At 35.9% G+C, this 27,241-nt stretch overlaps 1 protein-coding gene across 5 annotated transcripts in view; it reads right to left on the bottom strand.

Annotated features, from left to right (window-relative positions):
- ZGRF1 (zinc finger GRF-type containing 1) overlaps nt 1-27,241 on the bottom strand; it is a 102,915-nt gene that overhangs the window by 29,035 nt on the left and 46,639 nt on the right. For 4 of the 5 annotated variants that reach the window (XM_056803059.1, XM_056803061.1, XM_056803062.1 and 1 more), the window contains 11 exons: nt 25,406-25,505; nt 21,769-22,424; nt 21,039-21,177; nt 18,965-19,149; nt 16,177-16,373; nt 15,292-15,431; nt 14,369-14,512; nt 13,864-13,978; nt 12,440-12,699; nt 3,018-3,177; nt 1,929-2,006 (listed from right to left, as the gene is read on the bottom strand). In XM_056803059.1, coding sequence (XP_056659037.1) covers nt 1,929-2,006; nt 3,018-3,177; nt 12,440-12,699; nt 13,864-13,978; nt 14,369-14,512; nt 15,292-15,431; nt 16,177-16,373; nt 18,965-19,149; nt 21,039-21,177; nt 21,769-22,424; nt 25,406-25,505 — 2,174 coding nt within the window. Of the gene's footprint in view, nt 1-1,928; nt 2,007-3,017; nt 3,178-11,497; nt 11,949-12,439; nt 12,700-13,863; nt 13,979-14,368; nt 14,513-15,291; nt 15,432-16,176; nt 16,374-18,964; nt 19,150-21,038; nt 21,178-21,768; nt 22,425-25,405; nt 25,506-27,241 lie in introns of those variants that run through there. The other variant, XM_056803063.1, reaches the window with a different exon arrangement.

The following is a 27,241-nucleotide window of genomic DNA, read 5'->3' as shown; positions in this document are numbered from 1 at the left end:
ATTTAAACATGAGAGTGATATAATAAGTAAATTAGGGGAACATAGAATAGTATACCTGTCAGATCTATAGAGAAGGGAAAACTTTAAGACCAAGCAAGAGATAGAGAACATTACAAGATGTAAAATGAATAATGCTATTATTATATTTATTATATTTTAATTAATATATTATTAATATAATACACAAATATAATATATTATATAAATATGATTGCATAAATTAATAATATAAAATGAATAAATTTATTATATTAAATTAGTTTTTGTACAAACAAAACCAATGCAACCAAGATGAAAAGGGAAGCAACAAACTGGGGGAAAATTTTATAACAAATTTCTCTGATAAAGGTCCCATTTTTCAAATATACACAAATCCAAAGCATTCCTCATTTGATAAATGGTCAAAGGATATGAATAGACAGTTTTTAGACGAAGAAGTCAAAGCTATCAATAATCACATGAAAAATGTTCTAAATCCCTCCTGGTTAGAGAAATGCAAATCAAAACTCTGAGTTACCACCTCACACTTAACCGGATTGGCCAATACAAACCAAACATATATGATAAATATGTGAAGGGATGTGCCAAAATTGAGACACTAATGCATTGCTGGTGGAGTTGTGAATTGACTATAAAAGAATGCATGCCCTTTTATACCACTACTGGGTCTATTTCCCAAAGAGATTTTTAAAAATGGGGAAAAAAAAAACCTGTTTATACAAAAATATTTATAGCAGTACTTTTTGTGATGGCAAAGAATTGGAAGGAAACTAAAGGGATATCCCTCAGGTGGGGAAGGGCTGAACAAATTGTGATATATGATGGTGATGGAATACTATTGTGTTATACAGAATGATGAACAGGATGATTTCAGAAAGAACCAGAAAGACTTCCATGCACTGATGCAGAGTAAAATAAGCAGCACCAGGAGAACATTATACACAGTAAACGCAATATTGTGGAATGATCAAATGTGATAGGCTTTGGTACCAATAGCAATACAATGGGCCAGGACAATTCTGAGGGGCTTATGAAAAAGAATGTTATCAAACTCCAGAGAAAAAACTGTTGGAGAAGAAATGCAGATGAAAGCATATGATTTATTGCTTGTTTATTTGGGAATATGTTTTGGGGTTTTGGTTTTATCAAAGTGAATAATATGGAAATAAGTTTTGCATAATAATACATGTATAACCCAGATTGAATTTCTTGCCAGCTCTAGGATAGGGGAGGAAAGAAGTGAGGGAGTCAGTATGGATGATATAACTTTGGAAATTTGTTATTAAAATCAAAATTTTTTAAATCATCTAAGATTCTTGTTCAGGTTCTAGTTGTAGAGACAATTTCTGAGGACTCTTAACACTGAGACTGTGAAATTCACCAAATGCAAAATATGAAATTCTTCAATCTTTACATATTAAATAGACATGATTTTCCTATGAGTTTCCAGAATGTCTATTGTCTCAGATGCTATTAAGCTGGATGGATAGCCCATGGCAGATACTACAGATGGACAATACTGGATCCAGCTGGGTGGCTCAGGGGTTTGAGAGCTAGACCTAAAGATCCTTCCTTGCTGTGTGACCCTGGGCAAGCCACTTAGCCACCACTGCCTAGCCCTTACTGGTCTTTTGCCTTTGAAACAGTATGGATTCTAAGGTGGAAAGTAAGAGTTTAAAAAGAAAAGAGAGGTAGTTGCATTGTGTGGATGGATCCCCTCTGTGGAATTTTTAAGGTCATGGATAAGAATTGTCTCAGGTGATAAGTGGCTGAATTGCAATCTCTACCATCAGAAGGTGCATTCATCATAGATCCATTTTAGTATGATTTTCTTCCTTCAGCTTCTAAAAATCATAGAACTAAAGCAATATTTCTGTAAATTGTGTTGATTAATTATTACTGTAAATCCAGGACCTTAAGGTTCTTACCTGTAAGGTAGAATTGGCTTGGAAATCTTTCTAATACTCCCAACTCTGATAAATTTTTCAAATCCAAGACTGAGTAGTCTGTATAAAGAAAACAAGAAATAAGATTCTGCTCATTTTGGAAGCAGAATAAAAAATAAATGTTCCCCCTCCAAAATTAAAATAAACATTCCCAGGAAGTCACTCAGAGATACCAAAATATTGAATAAACTAAATCTAATCTATATTAACATTATGTTTAAGGTACAATTAATTAAAATACCATGAGTGAGGCCTAGAGACGGGAGGTCCTAGGTTCAAATCCTGCCTCAGTCACTTCCTAGCTGTGTGACCCTGGGCAAGTCACTTGACCCCCATTGCCTAGCCCTTACCACTCTTCTGCCTTGGAGCCAATACACAGTATTGACTCCAAGATGGAAGGTAAGAGTTTAAAAAAAAATACCATGAGTGAATTCTGAGTTAAGAAGTTATAAACACAAAATACTTCAAAATGGATACTGGTTTAAAAAAATTAATTGAAGAAAGTATAATGTCAAAGTACATGTCACAAGATTTTAATGCCATTTTACAGCTAATAAATTAATTCTTCTGGCCACACTCTCCTCAGTCCTAGTCAATTTTCAATCTTGAGACTGAAATATAGCAGGATAAATAATACTTAGTGACAGCCAAACATTGCTTTATGATTAGCAAAGTGCTTTATCTTTATCACAACACATTGTGACAGGCCATTTTTCAAAAAAAGAAGCCAACAATGAGAAAGTGGCTTATCTATTTTCAAACAGGTCTTCTAGTTGACTCCCCATCCAGAAGTCTGTCCTCTACAAAATACTTTAATCCAAAACATCTGGCAGCTGTGAAGTACTGATTGTTCTTTTCATTTTTAATAGGGCATTACCCACTCAGAAAAATGATCCATGACCAAAATTCATCCTTAATTTTTGATATCCCTTTCTGGATCCTTCTAATATAAAATTATAATAAAACAATTGCATAATCTAGATATTTCACTATCATGTACCCTTGTAGACAGACATAAGAAAAAACTATTATCTACATAGCTAATCATTTAAATAAAATGTTTATAACTACCCAAGAAGTACTCTGTCCACAGCAACATTGGTGGAAGAAGAAATCAAAATTTTCCATGGCCTTGCATCTTTCCCCATAGGAGGTGGACTCTTTTCAAAGAGCTGAACCAAGAATAAGATCACTGTTGCCAGCAAATAACTCTTCCCTGCTCCGAAAACACCTGTTGTTTGGGAAGGTAAAGAAAGAAGAGGGGATAAAGAGGAAGTATTCTAAACAATTTTATTTAATAATTCTAAATAGAGAATTCCAGAAATTTGGTCCAGCAATAGAGAGTATTGCTATTTTCATTAGATCCATTGCCCATAATAGCATTCAGCTCTGGCCTCAAGACAATTTATTCACTTTGCTTCAGCATGAATCCTATAGACATTAGCTTGTGTAGGAAAGGCTTACCTACAGCTAAAGTCATTGAATCCAGAAATGGGTATAGCATGAGGGTGGATACTGAGAGCTTATATCTGGGGGAACAGGAATAAGTCAAGCTTGGTTAGATTATAAAGGAAGAGAAGGAATATGATGGGTAAATAAGGCCAGAGAGGCAGAGTGGAGTCAGTTTAAAGGATTTTAAATGTTAGAAGTAGGAGGTGGAGTCAAGATGGTGGCCTAGAAGGAGCAGAAGTTCAGACCTCTGAATAACCTTCCTTACCAATCACAAACCGAATGCTCCTAGGGGACTGAAAATCAAACCTAACAACAAGACAGAGCCAAGGAACCCTCCTGCTGGACTCAATTCAAAAGGTACGCCCCCCCCCAAAGTCAGAATCCGAGAATACTCAGGTTTAAGGGGAAGGCAGAAGGAAGGTCCCAAGACCCCCATCTAGAGCTCTGAGCCTCCAGCAGCAGTGGAAACTCTGGGTGGGCAAAGGTACTGGTCAGGAGGGTGAAGGGCTGTGCCAAGCTCAGTGCGTCAAACACAGATGGTGGGGAAGGACCTGGAGAGGGAGCGCAGAGCTGGCAGCCTGGTAAGAGGTGTGGAGATCCTCCATATTGCTCCAGTTTTGGCCTCAGAGCACACCCAGCCCAACCCAGATGAACTTAATCCCATCAAAAGTCTTCAGAACTGTGGGAAGCCCAGGATCCACACCCCTCCCTGACTGGCTGCTGGACTTTAATCCAATCAAAAGTCTCCAGAGGGGGCAGCTAAGTGGCTCAGTGGATTGAGAGTCAGGCCTAGAGACAGGAGGTCCTAGGTTCAAATCTTGCCTCACACACTTCCCAGCTGTGTGACCCTGGGCAAGTCACTTAACCCCCATTGCCTAGCCCTTACCACTCTTCTGCCTTGGAACCAATACACGGTATTGACTCCAAGACGGAAGGTAAGGGTTTTCTATTAAATAAAAAGAAAGTAAGAAAAAAAAGCCTCCAGAGGACAGCTCAAACTCCAGCAACCCTCCCCCCCAGATTATACCAAGAGATCTTCTGTCAAAACTCCAAGAGGGGAAACTGACAGAAACCCCCAAAACCAAAAAAATGAGAGGAGCAAGAGCATAGACAAAAATGGGAAGCAAAGAAGGGGTAAATATGAGCAAACATAAGAAAAAGAAGAAAGAAATTACAATAAACAGCTTCTATTCAGCAAAAGAAACAGAGGGGTTGGAATCAGCAAATGATAAATCAGAAATCCCAGAGAATTGGATACAGGCTGTGGAAGAACTCAAAATGCAATTCAAAATACAATTAAGAGAGGCTGAAGACAATTGAGAAAAGAACTTAAAAACTAAGATAAGTCATCTGGAAACGGAGGCACTTGAACTGAAATGAGAAAATAGTATCTTGAAAGACAAAATCAACCAGCTGGAAAATGAGGCAAAGAAGATTAAAGACAAAGTAAAGAGGATGAAAGATGACCTCCAAAGAAAATCAGACCAGAAGGAGAAGGATGACCAAAAATCCAGGGATGAAACCCAGTCTTTAAGAACCAGAATAAAACAACTAGAATTAAGTGACCTCACAAGGCAGCAGGACACTATAAAGCAAAACCAAAAGAATGAAAAAATTGAGGAAAATATGAAGCATCTCATTCACAAAACAGAGGATTTAGAAAATCTTTTGAGGAGAGACAATTTAAGAATCATTGGTCTACCAGAAGACCATGACAAAAGAAAAAGCCTGGACATAATACTACAGGAAAATATCCAAGAAAACTGCCCCGATATTCTAGGACAAGAGGGAAAACTAGAGATTGAAAGAATCTATAGATCACCTCCTGTACTTAATCCCCAACTGACAACACTCAGGAATGTTATAGCCAAATTCAAGAACTATCAGATCAAAGAAAAGATATTACAAGCTGCCAAGAAGTAGTCATTCAGATACTATGGAACCACAGTGAGGATAAAGCAGGATCTGGCTGCATCCACACTGAAGGACCAAAAGGCATGGAATATGATATTCCAGAAAGCAAGGGAAGTAGGTCTTCAACCAAGAATCAACTACCCAGCAAAACTGATTATATTCTTACAGGGGAAAGTGTGGTCCTTCAACAAAATAGAAGAATTCCAAGAATTCGTAAAGAAAAGACCAGACCTGAACAGAAAATCTGATGTCCAAGCACAGAACTCAAGAGAATCATCAAAAGGTAATTAAAAAAGAGGGAAAAATGAAAAACAAAACAAAACAAAAAATTTTTAAGAGACTCAATAAGTTAAAATGATATGTATATCCTATAAGAAAAGAGGTCATTGGTAACTCTTAAAAACTGTTGTTATTACCTGGGCAGCAAAAAGAAGTACACTTAGAGGGAACAGTGACAAACTGTATAGGATGAAAGGACAAGACATAAATAGGCATATAGATATATGCATGCATAAATACATACACATGTGTATATGTATATATGTATATATATATATATATATATAACTAGTGCTTAAAAAAAGATTAATATTAAAAGAAATGGGAAAAGAAACAAATGGAGGTAAATGTATATGTGACAAAGAAGCTCATGGTGGGAGGGGGGAGAACATTGATATACTGGAAAGGTAAAGAGGTTGGAGATAGGAAATACTCAACTCTTAGGTACTTTGAAATTGACCCAAAGAGGGAAGAACAATCCAATCCATTGGGGCAGAGAATAAATTTGTGCCCTATAGGGGAGTAGAAGGGTAACAAATGGACTGGTGGGGAGGGAAGCAGTACAAGGGAGGGAGGGGGCAGGAGGTTAATTTTTAGAAAGACTACAGGGAAAATAAGGGGGGGAATAAGAAGGAAGGGGGGTAGAAAGGGAAGTAAAATAAGTAAAATAAAAAAAAACTAGGGGGACTGATTAAAAACAAACATTGGTGTAGAAGGAAATAGTGAAAGAAGAAAAGGCAGGATCAGAAGTAGAAATCAAAATGCTGAGTAATACACAGCTAGTAATCATAACTCTGATTGTGAATGGAATGAACTCACCCATAAAATGCAAGCGAATAGCAGAGTGGATTAAAATCCAAAACGCTACCATATGCTATCTACAAGACACACACATGAGGAAGGTAGATATGCATAGGGTGAAAATAAGGGGTGGAACCAAATCTATTGGGCATCAATTGACAAAAAGAAGGCATGAGTCGCAATCATGATATCTGACAAAGCCAAAGTAAAAATAAATCTAGTTAAAAGAGATAGGGAAGGTAATTACATCCTGATAATAGGCAGTATAGACAATGAGGAAATATCTGTACTCAACATGTATGCACCAAATGGCATAGCATCCAAATTTCTAAAGGAGAAACTAGAGGAGCTCAAGGATGAAATAGTTAGAAAAACTATACTAGTGGGAGATTTTAACCTTCCTCTATCAGAACTAGATAAATCAAACCAAAAATAAATAAGAGGTAAGAGAAGTGAATGAAATCTTAGAAAAATTAGAGTTAGTAGACATGTGGAGAAAAATAAATAAATAGGGACAAAAAGTAATACATCTTCTTTTCAGCAGCACATGGTACATTCACAAAAATTGACCATGTATTAGGGCATCAATACACTGGAAGGGTAAAGAGGTTGGAGATAGGAAATGCTCAACTCTTAGGTACTTTGAAACTGACCCAAAGAGGGAAGAACAATCCAATCCATTGGGGCAGAGAATAGATTTGCGCCCTATAGGGGAGTAGAAGGTTAACAAATGGACTGGTGGGGAGGGAAGCAGTACAAGGGAGGGAGAGGGTGGGGGGGTAACTTTAGAAAGACTACAGGGAAAAAGAGGGGGGGAATAAGAAGGGAGGGGGGTAGAAAGGGAAGTAAAATAAGGGTGGGAACTAGGGGGATTGATTAAAAACAAACATTGGTGTAGAAGGAAATAGTGAAAGAAGAAAAGGCAGGACCAGGAGTAGAAATCAAAATGCTGGGAAATACACAGCTGGTAATCATAACTCTGAATGTGAATGGAATGAACTCACCCATAAAACGTAAGTGAATAGCAGAGTGGATTAGAATCCAAAACCCTACTCATATGCTGTCTACAAGAAACACACATGAGGTATGTATAGGGTGAAAGTAAGAGGATGGAGCCAAATGTATTGGGCATCAACTGATTAAAAAGAAGGCAGGAGTTGCAATCATGATATCTGACAAAGACAAAGCAAAAATAAATATAGTTAAGAGATAGGGAAGGTAATTACATCCTGATAAAAGGCAGTATAGACAATGAGGAAATATCTGTACTCAACATGTATGCACCAAATGGCATAGCATCCAAATTTCTAAAGGAGAAACTAATGGAGCTCAAGGATGAAATAGATAGAAAAACTACATTCCCACTATAAAACTAGTGGGAGACCTGAACCTTCCTCTATCCGAACTAGATAAATCAAACCAAAAAATAAATAAGAATGATGTAAGAGAAGTGAATGAAAGCTTAGAAAAATTAGAGTTAGTAGATATGTGGAGAAAAAATAGGGACAAAAAGTAATACATCTTCTTTTCAGCAGCACATGGTACATTCACAAAAATAGACCATGTATTAGGGCATAAAAATATTGCAAACAAGTGCAAAAGAGCAGAAATAATAAATGCAACCTTCTCAGATCACAGTGCAATGAAAATAATATTTAGTAAGGGTACATGGAGAGGTAAATAAAAAATCAATTGGAAATGAAACAATATGATTCTCCAAAACCGGTTAGTTAAAAGAACAAATCATAGAAACAATTAATAACTTCATTGAAAAAAATGACAATGATGAGACATCCTTTCAAAACCTATGGAATGCAGCCAAAGCAATACTCAGGGGGAAGTTTATATCCTTGAGTTCATATATTAACAAATTAAGAAGGGCAGAGGTCAATGAATTGGGCATGCAAATTAAAAAACTAGAAAGTGAACAAATTCAAAATCCTCAGATGAAGACTAAATTAGAGATCCTAAAAATCAAGGAGAAATTAATAAAATTGAAAGTCAAAGAACTATTGATTTAATAAGACTAGAAGCTGGTACTTTGAAAAAAAACAAATAAAATAGACAAAGTACTGGTCAGTCTAATTAAAAAAAGGAAAAAAGAAACCCAAATTGACAGTATCTAAGATGAAAAGGGAGACCTCACCTCTAATGAAGAGGAAATTAAGGCAATCATTAAAAACTATTATGCCCAACAAATGCCATATATGGCAACAAATATGGCAATCTAGGTGATACGGATGAATACTTACAAAAATACAAATTGCCAAGACTAACAGAGGAAGAAATAAATTACCTAAACAACCCCATATCAGAAAAAGAAATTGAACAAGTCATCAAAGAACTCCCTAAGAAAAAATCCCCAGGTCCAGATGTATTCACAAATGAATTCTATCAAACATTTAAAGAACAACTAATCCCAATATTATACAAACTATTTGACAGAATAAGCAAAGAAGGAGTTCTACCAAATTCATTTTACGTCACAAACATGGTACTGATCCCAAAGCCAGGCAGGTCAAAAACAGAGAAAGAAAACTATAGACCAATCTCCCTAATGAATATAGATGCAAAAATCTTAAATAGGATACTATCAAAAAGACTCCAGCAAGTCATCACGAGGCTTATTCACTATGACCAGGTAGGATTCATACCAGGAATGCAAGGATGCTTCAATATTAGGAAAACCATCCACATAATTGACCATATTAACAAGCAAACTGACAAAAATCACATGATTATCTCAAAAGATGCAGAAAAAGCCTTTGATAAAATACAACACCCATTCCTATTGAAAACACTAGAAAGTATAGTAATAGACAGACCTTTCCTAAAAAATAACAAACAGTATATATCTAAAACCATCAGCAAACATCATCTGCAATGGGGATAAACTAGAAGCCTTCCTAGTAAGATCAGGAGTGAAACAAGGATGCCCATTATCACCTCTATTATTTAATATTGTACTAGAAACACCAGCAGTAGCAATTAGAGAAGAAAAAGAAATTGAAGGTATTAAAATTGGCAATGAGAAGACCAAGCTATCACTCTTTGCGGATGATATGTTGGTTTACTTAAAGAATCCTAGAGAATCAACCAAGAAGCTAGTCGAAACAATTTTAACAAAGTTGCAAGATATGAAATAAACCCGCATAAGTCATCAGCATTTCTGTATATCTCCAACCCATTTCAGCAGCAAGAATTAGAAAGAGAAATCCCATTTAAAATTACCCTAGACAATATAACGTATTTAGAAATCTATCTGGCGATACAAACACAGGAACTATATGAACACAACTACAAAACGCTCTCCACACAATTAAAACTAAATCTAAACAATTGGAAAAACATTGACTGCTCATGGGTGGGATGAGCTAACATAATAAAAATGACAATCCTACCCAAATTAATTTACTTATTTAGTGCCATACCCATTGAACTACTTAAAAACTTTTTTACTGAATTATAAAAAAACATATCAAAGTTCATTTGGAAGAAAAAAAGATCAAGGATATCCAGGGAAATCATGACAAAAAAATGCAAAGGAAGGAGGACTTGCAGTCCCAGATCTCGAACTATACTATAAAACAGTGGTTATCAAAACAATTTTGTACAGGCTAACAGACAGAAGGAAGGATCAGTGGAATTGACTTGGGGTAAATGACCTCAGCAAGACAGTCTATGATAAACCCAAAGATTCCAGTTTTGGGGACAAAAACCCAATATTTGATAAAAACTGCTGGGAAATTGGAAGACAGTAGGAGAGAGATTAGATTTAGATCAACATCTCACACCCTACACCAAGATAAACTCAAAATGGGTGAATGACCTGAACATAAAGAAGGAAACAATAAGTAAATTATTCGAACACAGAATAGTATACTTGCCAGATCTTTGGGAAAGGAAAGACTTTAAAACCAAGCAAGAACTAGAAAAAAAATCATAAAATGTAAAATTGATAATTTTGATTACATCAAATTGAAAAGGTTTTGTACAAACAAAAGCAATGCATCCAAAATTAGAAGGGAAGCAACAAATTGGGAAACAGTCTTTATTACAAAAACCTCTGACAAAAGTCTAATTACTCAAATTTATAAAAAGCTTTACCAGTTGTACAAAAAATCAAGCCATTCTCCAATTGATAAATGGGCAAGGGACATGAACAGGCAGTTCTCAGCCAAAGAAATCAAAACTATTAATAAGCACATGAAAAAGTGTTCTAAATCTCTTATAATCAGAGAAATGCAAATCAAAACAACTCTGAGGTATCACCTCACACCTAGCAGATTGGCTAACATGACAGCAAAGTTAAATAATGAATGCTGGAGGGGATTTGGCAAAGTTGGGACATTTTCATTGCTGGAGGAGTTGTGAATTGATCCAACCATTCTGATGGGCAATTTGGAACTATGTGCAAAGGGAGATAAAAGACTGTCTGCCCTTTGATCCAGCCATAGCACTGCTTGGTTTGTACCTCAAAGAGATAATAAGGAAAAAGACTTGTACAAGAATATTCATAGCTGCACTCTTTGTGGTGGCAAAAAATTGGAAAATGAGGGGATGGCCTTCAATTGGGGAATGGCTGAACAAATTGTGGTATGTGTTGGTGATGGAATACTATTGTGCTCTAAGGAATAATAAAGTGGAGGAATTCCATGTGAACTGGAACAACCTCCAGGAACTGATGCAGAGTGAGAGGAGCAGAACAAGGAAAACATTTTACACAGGGACACACTGTGGTACAATCGAATGTAATGGACTGCTCCATTAGTGGCAATGCAATGACCCTGACCAACTTGGAGGAATCTACGAACAAAACCACTATCCACATCCAGAGGAAACACTGTGGGAGTAAAAACACCGAAGGAAAACAACTGCTTGAATACATGGGTCGAATGGATATAGTTGGGGATGTAGCCTCTAAATGAATATCCTAGTGCAAAAACAACATGGAAATAGGTTCTGATCAAGGACAAAATACCCAATGAAACTGCACATTGACTATGGGAAGGAGGTAAATAATGTGATTATTGTAACCAAGGAATAATGTTCTAAATTGACTAAATAAACTAATTCAAATAGAAAAAAAAAAGAAGTAAAAGGGAGTCACTAGAATTTATTGAGTAGGAAGGTAACATGCCTGAATTTTAGGAAAAAAAAAAGGAGAAAATGGTAGAGGAAAACCACTGAATCCATATAACCAATAAAGCCTAATATCCAAAACATTCAGGAAAATAAAACAAACATAGAAGCAAAAGCCATTTTTCAACAGATAACATAATAAAAAACATGAACAAACAGTTTTTAAAAAGAGCTTTAAAGTTATACATGACCATAAGAAAACATTCTTGGGGTTGGATTACATGTGAACTATATTACTGTATGATAGATTTGAAATTAATTGACTGATTTAACCTCACCAGCACTGACTAGTAAACAGATGTCAACCGGGAGGGTCTCCAGGGTCTCCTTTTGGTTCAGTTCTTGGATAGGTATCATTCCACAATTTTACCAATAATGTGGATGAAGGCATAGAGAGCATATACATCAGCTTTTCTGAAGACATAAAGTTTAGTGGAATGATGAGTAAGCTGTATGATAAAATCAAAGTCTACAATAGAGCTTAACAGGTTAGACATTATAACAAGGTAAAACCTCATGAGAATAAGCACAAAATTCTGCACTTCGGTTCAGAAATATAACTGTACAATACAGCACAGGTGAGCTCTAACTTAAGAGCAGCTCGTGTGAAAAAGACTCAGTTATTTTGCTATGAAAGCTCAGTGGGGGGACATGGCAGCCAAAACACGCCTGGCCCCTTAGGCTGCATTTATGGAAATGTAGTGTCCAAAACAAACCATTCTTTGTAGAGGTCATATTTGGAGAATTACATTCAATTCTGAGTGACACATTTTAATAGAGATACTGGTAGAGTGGAAAGCAGACAGTAGAGCAGGATGATAGAGAAAAGGGAAACTATATCGTAACACAATCCATGGCAAAAACAGGAATGGCTAGCCATGTAAGAGACCGAGAACAGCTCTTACCATGTATGATTGTAATAGGGAGGGTAGGTTGCTCCCCAAGGTCACTGCCATCGTCATGTGATGCCATCATCTGAGCTATCTGAATAAGAGCTGTGGCCTGATCCATGTTTAATTTATATGTTTGAATTGTCTCATTAGCTAGCTGCAGTGTTGCTTCTGGGTTGAGTAGTTCATGGTTCTTGTTGGTATTCCTACTGAAGGCTGGTGGAATAAACTTTCTTTTGTTGATTCTGTTATTGTTGTGTTCAGTTTGGGAAGACCTAGAAAAAAACTCAGCAAGTAAGATTAGGTAAATTAGAAGCATATTTTAGTAATTTTAGAGCAACTACTAAAAAGGAATTAGGTAAACTATAAATCCCAAGAAACTACTTTAAAAACGACTACATAAAGCTTTGCTTTTTTTCAGGACTCTAAAATCCATAAATATCCTCAAGTTTAAGTAAAAATAAATTTCAGTCTTCTTTAGACTGTTACATTCCAAAAGGAATGAGTTTTATAGGAACTTTCTTTGATTTTACTGTGGTCATGAAAATGGTCCTTTCCTAGATCATGCACTAACATTATGTCTTATCTGAAATATTTAATAGTATGTGACCTTTTGTTAAAGGTAAGAATATTTGAATTCTTAATGTATAATCAGGATATTAGTGATAAAAACTCTCAGATGAAATCTGGTGAAACAATGTAGAAAGACTGCAGATTCATTGTTCTCCATGATTTTATTGGACAGTGACATTACTTTTTATGTCTCCAATTCATATGTTTACATAATGTTCTCATGTCCTATTCAAAACTTTCACTTTTCTTCCATCATGGGCTTCATTCATTCATAGTAGTTTAATGAATGTTTGCTGAATTGAATTACAATGGTTATTGTATTTTGGATATTTTAAAGCATATCTATTGGGTGATATTCTTTAGGAAAAAAGCTACAAGAAGATAGTATAAAGTAGAAAATATTTATCTTCATATTCTTTTAATATATTTGTTCAGATGTCATCTTCTAAATAAGAAAGAAATGAGATGTGGAATTTGGGAAAATCAAAATAGAGATATAAAGTCTATTAATAATAAGCAAGTATGAGCTAAGACACATGATTCATGTTATAAATACATCTGTAATACTCAGTTTAAAAGTAAATTTCACAGTAAACAGAAATGGCAAGTACTAAGACATACAGAAGTGAAATTAATAGGAGCAATACTGGGAAAATTAATGTTTGATTTAGACAGATAATGTCACTATTGTGTTTAATGGCCTAATAGAGAAGCAAATTGACCTATGATTTTTTAAACTAATAGTAAAATTATGTTCCTTAAATTGATACTTTGAAGTTTATTAGCAATATTTATGGACTATGTTGGTTGTTTTTTCACATTTCTATCATTTGTGGATGCTACTGAATCAATGATTAATTATATACCTTGTTAACAGGTGCTGTATTATAGGTAGAGTGGCTGGATTGAAGTATTCTTGCAAGTTTCTCATACTTGTCAGCTCTGTGCTAGCATTACAAACCAGTAAAGCATGAACCACCGCTAGAGACAGATCACAAGAATGAACATTTATTATAAAGTTACTTGTTGAATCATAAAATGTCAGAAAACAAACATCAAAAATTGTTTCTACTTCTAATTGAAAACAATTTTTTAAAAGAAGAAAAAAACAAGTTAACTTCACAGAGTTTCTAATGAATATCACATGAAGTGAAAACTTCATCTACTGACTATTTCATTCCATTAAAAAAAATCCTTTGAATAGAGTATTTTGAGCACTTATGTACTATGGAGATTCAGCTGGAACACCATTAAACTTTCTCCTATTATAGGTGCTATGCTTGCACTGTCTATCTTTTAAAACAAAGGAAACAACCAAAAATAAAGTTGAAAAAAACTAGACTAAATGAAGTATCGTTTAGCACAACTTACTGTCAGATGGCCAGTTTGAGGGGAAATAGCCTTTCAGAGGCAACAGCTCCACCTCACTATATGATGACGGTCCAAAAAAAACACTACACGCAATGAAAGTATCCATCTCAAAGTCTAGGGTTTTTGAAATTACCCAAAGGTCATCTGTAAAAAAATAAGCAGGGCTTTAATGGAATCTTCCTTAATAATGATGTCAGACTTGTTCTCAGTGTTTATTAAAGTTGAATTTTGGGCCAGCTATGTGACTTGGTGGATAAAGAACTAGGTCTAGAGATGGGAAATCCTGGGTTCAAATCTCCCTCAAATATGTCCTAGCTGTGTGACCCTGGGCAAGTCACTTAATCCCCACTGTCTAGACTTTACTGCTTTTCTGTCTGGGAACTAATATTTAGTATCAGTTCTAAGACAGAAGGTAAGGTTTTGTTTTTTTGTTTGTTTTTTTAAGTTGAGTTTCTCTTTAATAGATCTGGAAAGAGAAAACCAGGGGTGAGAGTGAAAGACTGCGGGCAGGCTCCCCCTGTGCTTCTCCAGGTTGCTGAGGAGGAGGATTTGGTGTTGGGAGGCAGTGTGGCTGTTGTCAATAAACTCTTCATCTCTACCCCATGCCCATAGGGAGGGAAGCCTCAAGAAACATGTATTAAGTCCAATGTATAAGGAATGATATTAGGTGCTAGGGATACAAAGCAATACAAAGTCTTCCCTGTCCTCAAGGACTGGAACCTAGGAAAAGAACTTGAATTCAGGAGCTCTTCTCAAAAGTTCAGTTTTAGTGGGATCTCCTGTTTTATCAAATCTAATTACAAGCATTTAACAGAGATAACCCATACTATCAAAATTATATTTGTGATATATTGTATGTAAAACTATATATGTAATAAATCATCTAAAATGAGGGAATTTCCCCAGAGGATAAGAGCAATTACCTTTGCCATAGGAAGAAGAACTTTCTCTCCTACTTAGTTTAAGATAAAGTTTGCTTTTAGATTCATGGTGAAATTCTGGATTTGCATGAGCAAATTTCTTTAATTTGCCATATTGCTTATTCTGAAAATCAAATCCTTTTCTGCAAAATGAAAGAAAGATATGCCTTGAATCTAAATGATCAAGATCACAAAGTTAGGTTTAAAATACTTGAGCATTCATAAATCAGAACATCTTAAGACAGTAGTAAAGGTATTTGGCTAGGATACAGGAGGCCTTGGTTCTAGTCCCAGGGCTGCTATTCATTGATGCACAACCTTATTCAAAACTCATAGTATATACTATATAGATAGTACTTTATAGCCTATAAATTCACCTCATTTGATGCGATAAAGATGTTCCTAAAAGGCTGATCATAAATTTAATTATATTCTGAATGTAACAAAAAGCCAGCTATTAAAAGAATCCTGCTGTGAATTATTTTGTAAAGTTAATCTTCCCTAATTGATTTTCATGTAAAGTTTTGGACAGGTACATTAATACTACACATGCTGGTAACAATCATGTATGTATGTGTTTTTGTGCATGTACATGGAAAATATTTAGCACAAACAACAAAATTAAAACTTTGTATTCTCTCCCCCATCAGACAATCAGGTGACCAGCTGAACTATGGTCTCTCTGTCCATCCCTCACATTCGATGGCAGGGTACATCTCCCTGCTGCTTGCTCTCCTAGTGTCACAGTCTGCTGGGGTGGGGTGGGGGTGGGGGGGTCAAAAGAGCTCCTGTTCCTCTGCAGGTCTGGCTGGATTTAGGCGAGTTTAGATTCAGACCAATCTGTTAGGATGGCGGGTCTATTCGTTGGTCAGTCTTTATCAAACGCACCTCACCAAAAGCTGACACTCCTCATAGAGGGGTATATTTTGGCATCTCAAGTATATTCCAATACTCTTTATGTCATTTAATACCGTGCTGGGGACAGACTCTGCCTGTGTCAAATTAGCTGGGCTCACTTCTTCAAACCACTTAAAAAATTTACATTGGTTGGCTTTTGATGCATCACAAGTATAAAAGAGACGACCCTAGGAAGAAAAAAGTTAAAATTCAATAAAAATAAAAGGTACTGTTCTACTGTGGTGTATTACTACTAACAGAAGAAGAATAAAATGACATTTTCTCTGCCATTAATCAAACTCAAATCAAGAATTCTGACAGATAATTATTCATTCTGCATACTGCACTCAAGCAAAAGTATTAATTAACAAAAGAACTGGGAATGAAGTAAATGCCTAGTAATTAGAGGAAAAGCTGAATAAATTGTAGCACATGAATATAATGAAATATTCCTGGTACAGGAAATGACAAGCATGATGAATACAAAGAATCACAGGAAGATACACATGAACTGATGAAATGTAGAAAAAGCAGAGCCAAGAAAACAAACATACTTCTATTTCCATTCTTGTAGCAACTGTGTAACAATTACAAAAGTGATACAAATTAATACTATGAAATTATAAAGAGTAAAATTGGTTCTAGAGAAGATTTATGAGAAGACATCTTCTGATCCTGTGGTAGGCATAGAGGAACCCTGGTCTGACACATTGTGTGTGTGTGTGTGTGTGTGTGTGTGTGTGTGTGTGTGTGTGTGTGTGTGTAATCTATTAATCCATTTTTCTGAGTTATTTTAATCATTTTTTTATTTAAAAAATTCTGTTATAAGAATGGCTTTCTGGTAGGGAGGAGGAATAATAGAGAGAAAAATAAAAGCTATGTAAAAATGTTGATAAAAATGTACTTTTTTTTTTTAAACCCTTACCTTCTGTCTTGGAATCAATACTGTGTATTAGTTTCAAAGCAGAAGAGTGCTAAGGGCTAGGCAATGGGGGTTAAGTGATTTGTCCAGGATCACACAGCTAGGAAGTATCTGAAGCCAGATTTGAACCTAGGACCTCCCATCTCTAGACCTGACTCCCAATCCACTGAGCCACCCAGCTGTTCCCAAAAACATACTTTTAAAAGAGTAAATTAATACAGTGTACCATGGCCTAGTTTTACACAAGCATTTTAAAATTTTTTAAAATTCTTCTTTTTTATCCTAAATTTAGTAAACATCAACTAATAAGAGCACAAAAAACAAAAATGAGGGTTATGCATAAAACTATTATACATAGACTACTTTCCACTTAAAATATATAATATTTCAACTTGTTGATGCTCAAAACTTTCCTGCTTGTCTGTGGTTCCCCTCTGGCCTTCCCTCTGTTGTCTTGTGCATTTCAAAAATATGTTTCAATATCCTTTTATTTTTCCTTCTTTGGGGTGGGGGTGGGGAGAACAACCTTATCCCTACCCCACATCACCCCAGCATTTCCAAAAATGAGAAATAAGACAAACAAAATCTCTGTAACAAATACTAAAAGTTGAGCAAAACAAAATCCCTCATTAGCTACATATGAAAATGTGTGAAAATGTTGAGATTCTGCAACTTGAGTCCCACACTGTTCTGGTAGGAGGTAGGTAGAAATAAGGTAAATTTAGGATAAATCTATGGATTAGGTACTAGCATTAATTGTTCCAATTTTAGATTGAAAAATAGTCCCAGCTATTAAGAGATTTGATAGTTGAATTAAGTCAACCTTAAAATTTAGGATTAATATTCAGATTATCATTTAGATAACCTCTGTGTGTGTGTGTGTGTGTGTGTGTGTGTGTGTGTGTGTGTGTGTGTGTGTGTAAGAGTTGCTATCTGTCAAGGTCTCCCTTCCTCCGTCCTTTTGAAATCTGTTTATTACAGGCTAACCACAAACTAGCCATGAGGATGGAGATTTCCTGCTTCAGTGAGGCTGGATCCTCTTTTCAGGGAGAATGGTAAAAGCCACTTTCCAAAAAGGATAACCACATGATAGCTATAAGTTCTAATCCCATTAAATGCTGGAATTTGCAGCAGTCCCACCTTACACACACCTTGACCCTCCTGTTACAGCCAGTAGTCAATCCCTCTTGTACACCCACTCTGCAATTTTATCTCTCCTATCTTGCTAAAAGTGTTTTGGATGTAATCCCCAGCTTTGCTCCTTTTTCTGATTATAAAAATCATGTGGGGGATGCCAGCACTCGGGGTCTTTGCCACTGGATTCGGCAGTGGAGTGGCAGGCTTTCTCATCAGACCTGTACAAGCTTGCTGGCATTGCATTAATCAGAGCTCTTAAGTTTTTCAAAGTTGTTTGTCTTTACAATGATGCCTTATTGCATAAGCTGATCTCCTGACAGATTTTGCTCACTTCTCTCTGCATCAATTCTTACAAGTTTTCTCTGAAACCGTCTCATGGTATCTCATTCACAGCCCATCATTTGCTCAGCTGTTTCCCAAGGGAAGGGGCCCCCTAATCTTCCAGTTCTTTGATCAATGAGTATTAAGTGCATTCACTATACCAGAACTGTGCTAGGTGCTATAGATAAAAAGACAAAAATTAAATAGTTCCTATGCTCAAACTAACTTTATATTGATATAAGTACAAAAATAACTTACTTGCTCACAAATAAAGCCCTCTTCCAGGATAAATTAGTACTGTGAAAGATGAAGTTGTTGGTTCAAATCCTACCAAGCTTCTTTCCTTTTTATAAGAAACACACCATCTAATGGTTTCTAGTTGAAACATCATTAGGATACCTTATTTGGTCCTTCCTTTTTAACCATGACCAGCTTTGCAGGCTGTTGATGATGACAGGTTGGAACACTGTTTCCTAAGCTTTTCTTTTTCTCTGCTTTTGTTGATGTATAAAAAGATATGTCCACTTTTGAAAGCGCTTTGTGTAACCTTTTGGACACCTCAAACAGCAATATGTTTAGGTGTTCTAGATTGAAAAGAAGAAAAAAATAGATAAAAATTCAAAGTGTTTACCTCCAAGCATGGGTACAGATGCTTTCTCTCTCCTACCAATAGAACTGAGATTTCTTATGTGCTGTATGATTTCATAAAGACTGCCTGCTTGCCTTCACATGGGTGTGGGAGGGGGTAGGAGAGAGGGAGAGAGAGAGAATTTGGAACTCAAATCTTAAAAAGAATGCTAAAAAGAAATAATAAAAAAAAAAGAAATAGAATTCTTGAGAGGTGAAGGCAATGAAAATAAGAATAAAAGATCAGAGGACTTGGGTTCTAGGTCTTGCTCCAGCACTTACAAGTTGTGTTACCTTAGACAAATAATTTTATTATTCTGACCTCAGTTTTCTCATTTGTGATATGGGAATACTATTTGAAGCTCCTTGATTCACAAAGTTGTGAGAAAATTACTTTGAAAACTTAAAATCACTAGGAATATAAATGTGAATTATAATAATTATTAAATTTATTGATTAAAATATAATATGATTTGTACTGGTGACAAATTATTCATGAGGCAGAGGATGAGGGCAGGGTCTATTTCATCTTTTGTCTCTGTCTATGCCCAGCCCCTGGTGGAATGCCTGACGGATATTGGGTGCTTTAATAAATGCCTCAAGAATCCTCTTAAACAAATACAGTTAATGGGCTAAGCTTCACCTCTTATGCCTTAAAACCAGTATTGTGCTTGCCACCAACATTTTAAAAATTCTTTTTCTTTTTCAGAAGCCTTCTCTTCTGTCTTAGAATCAATATCAAGTATCAATTTCATGGCAGAGAACAGTAAGGGCTAGGCCATTGGGGTCACAGTTAGGAACCGTCTGAGGCTAGATTTGAACCCAGTCTCTAGACGTTGCTCTCTAGCCACTAAGTCACCCCCCACCTCTACACCCAACATTAATGTATGTCATCAGCTTTAAATAAAGCTTACATACTTCATCAGAGGTAAGGTGTTATATTACATATTTCAAGGAAGACACCAGGAGAAAATAAAAAATTCCTACCATGTATCTACTACCCTTGGGAAAATATCAGTCAAACAGTGACAAATGGGTCCCCAAATGTTCTTCTCTTTAATAAATGTCCTCTGAGGAGGTGGCTGACTGGCTCTAACAGTGATACAGGGTGGCATACTCCACTTCTAGCTAAGTGGGGAAAGACACATGGAAAAGGCCAGCAGGGAGATGGTTGAAGGACCTCCAGGATTCACCTGACTTTTCCCCTGAAGGCCTGGCCACTTCCTTCAGATGCACAGACAAGAATTCTTTACTAAGTAAATGGACTAGTGTTCATGGATTATTTCATATTTGTAGTTTGGTTCCCAGAAACCAAAGCATGATAAAGAACCTAATCCCTCATCCTCCACTTCATCCTGTGCTGAGGTCTGAAGCCATCCGCAGGAAGGGCAGGGATGGTACCAAGGAGTTCTCAGACGAGGATGCTCTTTTCTAGAAGTATGACCCTAGGCACATCACTTAACCTTGACCACTGCTCCTCTGTCTTAGAATTGATATTTAGATATGAAGGTAAAGGTTAAAAAAAAAAGTCTATGGATCTTGATTTGGTTATTCACTGAACAGAGTTCTATCTCTACAGCAGAATTCCATGAGAACTTTAGTTTGAAAACACCAACAAAAAACTTTGCATTGTTTGGACCAGTCTCTTCATCATTTCAAAGCTCAGGCTTATTGGACTCTTTGGTTGTACTGACTCTACTGTGCAGTATTCTCTGCAGATTTTGCTCCCTCCACTTTATTGTAATCTCAGATATTTTTTCATAGATTATAGAACAAAAGAACAAAAGCGACATAGTTGAACAAATTTCCTAACTACAATTTTTTTTCATTGAAAGACACTTCATACCTATCAGAGAGTTTGTAAAAACCTGTTTGTACTGAGCAGGAGATTGAAAGATAGCAGGTATGTGAATTTCTCTTTTGGGAACACAGGCACATTTGGATCTTTCTCCACTAGGAAATGACAATGTACTGGCATTTATCTCCTGAAAAAGAACAAATTAACAAATCAGAAAAATGATCAATTCGTGATATATTTTCTATGGATGTTCAATAAAATGTACAACCCTTTTATTTACAAACAAGAATTCCTTTCTGAATCCCAAATAAGCACATCAAATTCTGAATAAAGAACAGAATCTCATGCATGGATGGTAATATATAATACATATGAGTTTGATTTTACTCTCCCCTCCCTCTTGAGACTTTGAAATATTTTACTCCTGAGCAAGCAATAGCATCAAAACATAACTGACAGGTGGATAACTTTCTTGGTACAAAATATTCAAAATATATCATTCAATTTCTAGAAAAAACCTATGTCAATGAGCCACAAGAATAATTTTATTTAAGAAAACTCCTTAGTAGGAATACAAATGAGTTAATGACTACATATTCTTATTATTCAAATAGGCCAAAGACAAATAGAGCTAGTATTTGGGGACAAAAAATATTCATACAAAGAGTAAAATAATATCTGGTGGTTTATTGTGCTGGGTTTTTCTCTAAAATTCAGGCGTGTGTTTTCTAAGAGAAGAACTTTTAGAATATATCCCTAATTTATCACAGCTCCTCACCTGGGTAGTTGCTTTTATCCAGAAGCCATTGTGGGCTGTCTGAGTGAACATTTTTTGTATTTCCTCAGTCTGGGAAGTTTGATCTAAATTCTGAAATAATTTTTTCTTTCTGAAAACAGAATCCTGGTGGTAGAAATCTAATTGTTGTTGATGAAGCATGCCTTTTATCATCTCCAAATGCACAGAATCCTCAGGGCCTTTCTTGGGAAGTCTATTCTGATGATGTTCTGGATCATCAAGTCGCATTCCCGAGGCAGAGATGGTGAAGAAACTTTTAGTCACTTTTATATCTCTTCTATCTTGAGTATTCGAGTCATCTGGGGATATGTTTTGATATTTCAGCCACTTGCTTTGTGTAGGCACCTGAGAGGAATGTGAAAGCCTTGGAGGGGTAACCTCCCCAGATTTCTGAGAAACTGAGGTGTCCCCATTCCTGTCTTCAGGACCAAAGTAGTCGACAGGAAGTGACTCCTCGTATGAGTCATGGATGGGGCTCTCAAAGGACTTCTGGACTTCAGAGTCCACTCTATGTGAGCAATTTTCTGAGAAAGAATGTACTTTAGCAGGTGGCAGAGTAATAAGTGGTATCCGAACTCTATGTCTAGATGGAAATTTTTGGATGTTGACTTTTTCTGAACAACTGAACTTTTCCACTCCTGAAAGGTGACAGAATTTAGAAGAAATAACAAATCAATTAGGAGTCATTACCAAGCTCAAAGAAATCATTGTGTGTAGGATACAAAGGAAAAATGCCACTTGGCCTAACAGACACTATAAAATTGAATATCCCATATAAAAATAAAATAATTAAGTGGTTTTATATTATCAAATAAGACATAGAAATACAAAATTTCAAACTATACCACAAAGAAAAGAATTACTAAAACTATGTTATAAATTAGAAAAATTGATCTGTACAACAGATTAGGAATATAAAATCATGAAGCAAACACATACAACACATATAGTGACACAGTGTTCAATAAATCCAAAGATCTGCCATTAGTGGGATAGGAATTCACTATTTGACCAAAAACTGCTGAGAAAACTTGGAAAATAATCTGGAAGAAGTTATATTTATACCAACATCTCATACACATACCATGAGAAATTCCAAATGGAAAAATGACTGAGATATAAAAGATTATATTATTAACAAATTAGAGGAATAGGGAAAAAGATACCTTTCACAACTCTGGTTAGGGGAAGAATACATTATCAAACATGAGACAGAGAAGATTATAGGAGAAAAAAAGGCCAATTTCGATTACATAAAATTGAAGGGAAATAGTTAATATGGAAAAAAATTTTACAGTAAATTTTCCTGATAAAGGTCAGATATCTAAGATAAATAATGAACTGATTCAAGGTATTCTCCAACATACAGTAGTCAAAGGATATGAATAGACATTTCTCAAAAGGAAAGAAGTAAGCTATCTGCAATCATGTGGGGGACTTCTAGTTAAGAAGTCTTCTCTGAAGAGAGGAAAACACCTACCGCCCACTTTCCTACATTAGCAAAAACCTAAAACTAGCACCAAATTGAACAATGACCAACAACAAATCCAATGCGATTATCTATCCTACAACTACACAAAAACCCAGAAGTCCATAGGCAACAGAGAAGGAGGTCCACCAGAAAAGCCAGTGCTAGGAACCAAAATGGAAGCACCCTTGCAGGACCAGAGATGGACCATAGACACCTACCACCTATAAGGCTCTATACATGGAGGCAGTGAGAATGGAAGGCACCCATAAGAAAGCTCTAGAATAGTTGGAAACTTACAGCTTTAACCTTGGAAAACAGCTAAGAATGGCATGGCAGTACTCTGATTGGGACACCTCAGGCCCAAGGGCTCCTAGATCAGTAGCACTCAGTCATAAGATATCACCAAGACCCCTTTGCTCTGAATGCTCTGAATCTCAACCATTCAGGAAGGACTAAAACCACCTAGAACTCTTAGCATGGGTTTATCCTTGGAGGTAGAGATGAGCAAAGAACCCAGGACATAACCAATCAGGGCCTAAAAGACCAGTAATGGGTAGAGGCTGGTCCTAGCACAAAGTCCCAAATCAAGAACTAAGTCTAGAAAGAGGATCAACACCTATAAAGAATTATTATGCATCCAGAGATACTCAAGAATTCAACTTAGAAGAGAATAACCACATTTGGAGAAATAAATTGGATAATTTGGCTATTACTGGATTAAAATCAAATATACAGAGTATCTCCTAGACAAGGGCTAGTAATAGATAATAGAAGTTTATGGATTCATGCACAACCAATAATAATGTTTTTATTTCATTACATTCATTTTTATTTCTTTATGTTCTTGTTTACATATTTGAACAGATGCACTCTTCTATAGTAGTTAATGAATACTATACATAAAAATTATCATATCCGAGTTTACTATCTATTAGAAAAAGTTTCCAGAAACCATTTCATGAATAAAATAATGCAGTGATACTGAGCCACTTTAACCAGGAATACTAGTATCATAAGAAAAGTGTTGGATTTGGACTAAGAAGACCTAGGTTACATTAAAGCTCCATGAGATGTTAGTTTCCTCATCTGTAAAGTGAGTTAGTTAAGATTAAATAATATCTTGAGGTATCTCCCCACTCTAAATCCTATAATCCTAAGTGTTGGTGTAAACCTGGTAAGTTAGCAAAGCAATAGTGACAGAAAGTAGTGAATAATTCTAAGCTGGAAGGTATTTTCGAAATCAACTACTTAGAATAGTCCTAGAACATCTGCTTACCTCAAAACTTACTCTCTCATCCCTATCCCATTTCTCATTTCTTTCTTCTTCCTGCCTCATTTTCATTTTCTCTTATCTACCTACCTATTTTAACTTCTTGTGTTTCTTTTTTCATCAATCCCTAACCACAATTCCCTTTCTTCTACCTGCTATCCTTTGGAAACAGGAGATGAAAATAGGATTTTGGGGAAACTGTAAAAAAATGGAATGAAGGAATGGGAAGGATAATGCAGAGAACTACTCTTCTAATGTCTTATAAGAGGTTGCTAATCCTTGCTTTTTCACATTTCAAGAAGTGAGTGAGAAGTTCAGTTTTTCACACAAGTTCACTTTCACAACTTCTATCACTCTAATGAGGGAGGCAGAATACATGCCCTCCCAGTAGGGCTACAAATGTCATGGCTGATGACAGAAATTGAGGCTTCCCAAATATTTCTATTAGTCCTCAGGAAGAAAAGTGAAACTGACAAACTGTGGGACAGAAAGTTGTAGTGATGGGCTATCATATGGACTCCTGCAAGTTGAAGGAACACTAGGGAGCTTAGGCACCTGAACTGATAATGGAGAAGCGCTGAGTGAATAGTGGCTCTGAAAAAATGATGGAGGAAAAGAAGGAAATATGGTAAGAATAATAGTACTGATAAGTGACTTGGGGGGAGGAAAGTAGTAGAAATCTGTAACTAGAAGAATCAATGGTCAGAGAAGGCATAGGTATGAAAATAGAATCCTTAGCAAAAATTTATTTTGAGTTTGGTCTCAAATATATTATTTTTAAGTTCATTATCACACAAATATCAACATAATTTTATACAGATTGATAAATATTACAAAAATGCAATAGATATGTCCAATTTTGCAAGAGTATAGTTTACCAGATAAGATTCTTGTTTTCAGAGACTCCTCAGGTAAGTTTATCATAAAGTCTTCATTTCTTGGGCCCTGTGTTGGGACCTTTTGCACTGGTGACATCATCTATCCAGGAAAAAAATTATATGATGAGACAGAGTTCTTGAACCCACATGAGATACTCTTAACTGGTTACAACCTGATTTCTTCTTCTAGATATCGAAATCCTAGGACCAGGCATGTAATTTTCCATCCTCACAAAGGAACTGGGGAAGACTATGAAACATTGGTCCTCCTCCTCATTAGATATTCACCAATTAGAGATATCTAGGTGAGGGCTAAATACTGAGCTCCCAAAATTATATTTAATGACTTAAGAGTATGAATTTTTTCCTTTAATCACTAAGATCACTGACCAATTAATTTATTGGTTATTGCTAGTCTGATCACTGAACTTATTTTCCTACCCAGAACCCAGTCTCTCAAGAGTTTTTAATCGTCACAACTGACAATTCTATAAATACTTGGTCTTTCACAATTTAGTCCAATTGGAAGTGTTGCTATATTATTCCATAGACCAATGACCCTGGGTAAGGCAGGAAGGGTTTTAGGAACAGGGGTTGGATCACTTTTTTATAGACTGAATAGAGCAGACCTTGACCCCACAGTAGTAACCTAAACTCCTGAAAGATTTAGCACCTGAACAGATCCTCTTGATGGCCCCAGACCTAAGGATTATCCTACCCACGGACAGTCCAGACCTAAGAGGATATAGCTTATTAAAATGAACCTTCCAGACCAAGTCATATTTGGACCTAATAGATTTAACTGGACTCTAGTCTGTTAAAGAACATATTGAGTCAAATGGCTATTTTTGAGTAGATTCTACTGAAAGAAGGAGTAAAGAAATAACAATTTTGTGTTATAGTTCTTAACCTCTAAGTTTTCTAGGTAACTTGCTATAATTAAAATTTGGGGAGGATGTGCATACCTGCTTGGTAAGGAGAATGTCTTCAACCTAGGAGTTTCCTACATTCAGTAAAATAACAGGTTCATCCTCTGTCACTCACTCTATCTTGTTTGTCCTAGGATGTGATTAATTGTCTTAAAATAGCTCTTATTTAACTATATTATATAATCTGATTAAAGTATTATAGGTAATAATTGGAGAAAGATACATTGTTAGTTTAAGTTTATCCATTTAATCTGTGATAATGTGTAGTGGGAAATTTTGAAATCTGGAATAAGGATCTAGATCTGAATCTTGGGTTTGTTCCTATCTGCTTAAGACCTCAGATCTCTCATATATAAACCACTGTATATATTCTGCTGATTATAAAGAGGGCTTTTGTAAAAAGAAAAAAATTTTTACCCATTCAGAAGTGGGAAAGACAAATTAAACTACAAAAAGAATAGGTGTTTTGCCTCCCCATGTTTCCCTGTACCTCAAGGAGAGGATTCTTGAAATCCATCTAGAATTAAGGCCTTTAGATCTTCAAACTCACAAAAGGAAAACCATCAGGTAGTTGGTTTTTGTTGTCACACAACATCAGAAAATAGGACAGAGAAAAACATATCTTTTTTTCCTCAACATAATGTAGCCCTTTTTTAACATGTATATCCTCTGGCCACTAGGTGCTTGCATATGAAGTGATTTCTAAACACTAGGGCATAGGTAACTATGGATTATTATTACATTGGTAAGACAAAGTGCTGAACAAATTTACACTGGAGATAAAAGAACAAATGAACTGGCTGTTAAAACACAGAAAGGGGGATATTAAACATACAAAAAAAGTGAGAATTGGATCTTTTTAAGTTCCCTGGTGTGGTAGAGACTTGAAGAGAGAAGAGAGGTTTTT

This window comes from Monodelphis domestica, chromosome 6, assembly GCF_027887165.1.
Source record: "Monodelphis domestica isolate mMonDom1 chromosome 6, mMonDom1.pri, whole genome shotgun sequence".
NCBI lineage: Eukaryota > Metazoa > Chordata > Mammalia > Didelphimorphia > Didelphidae > Monodelphis > Monodelphis domestica.
Note: the sequence above shows the minus strand (reverse complement) of the source record. Positions and strands in the feature narration are given on the sequence as shown.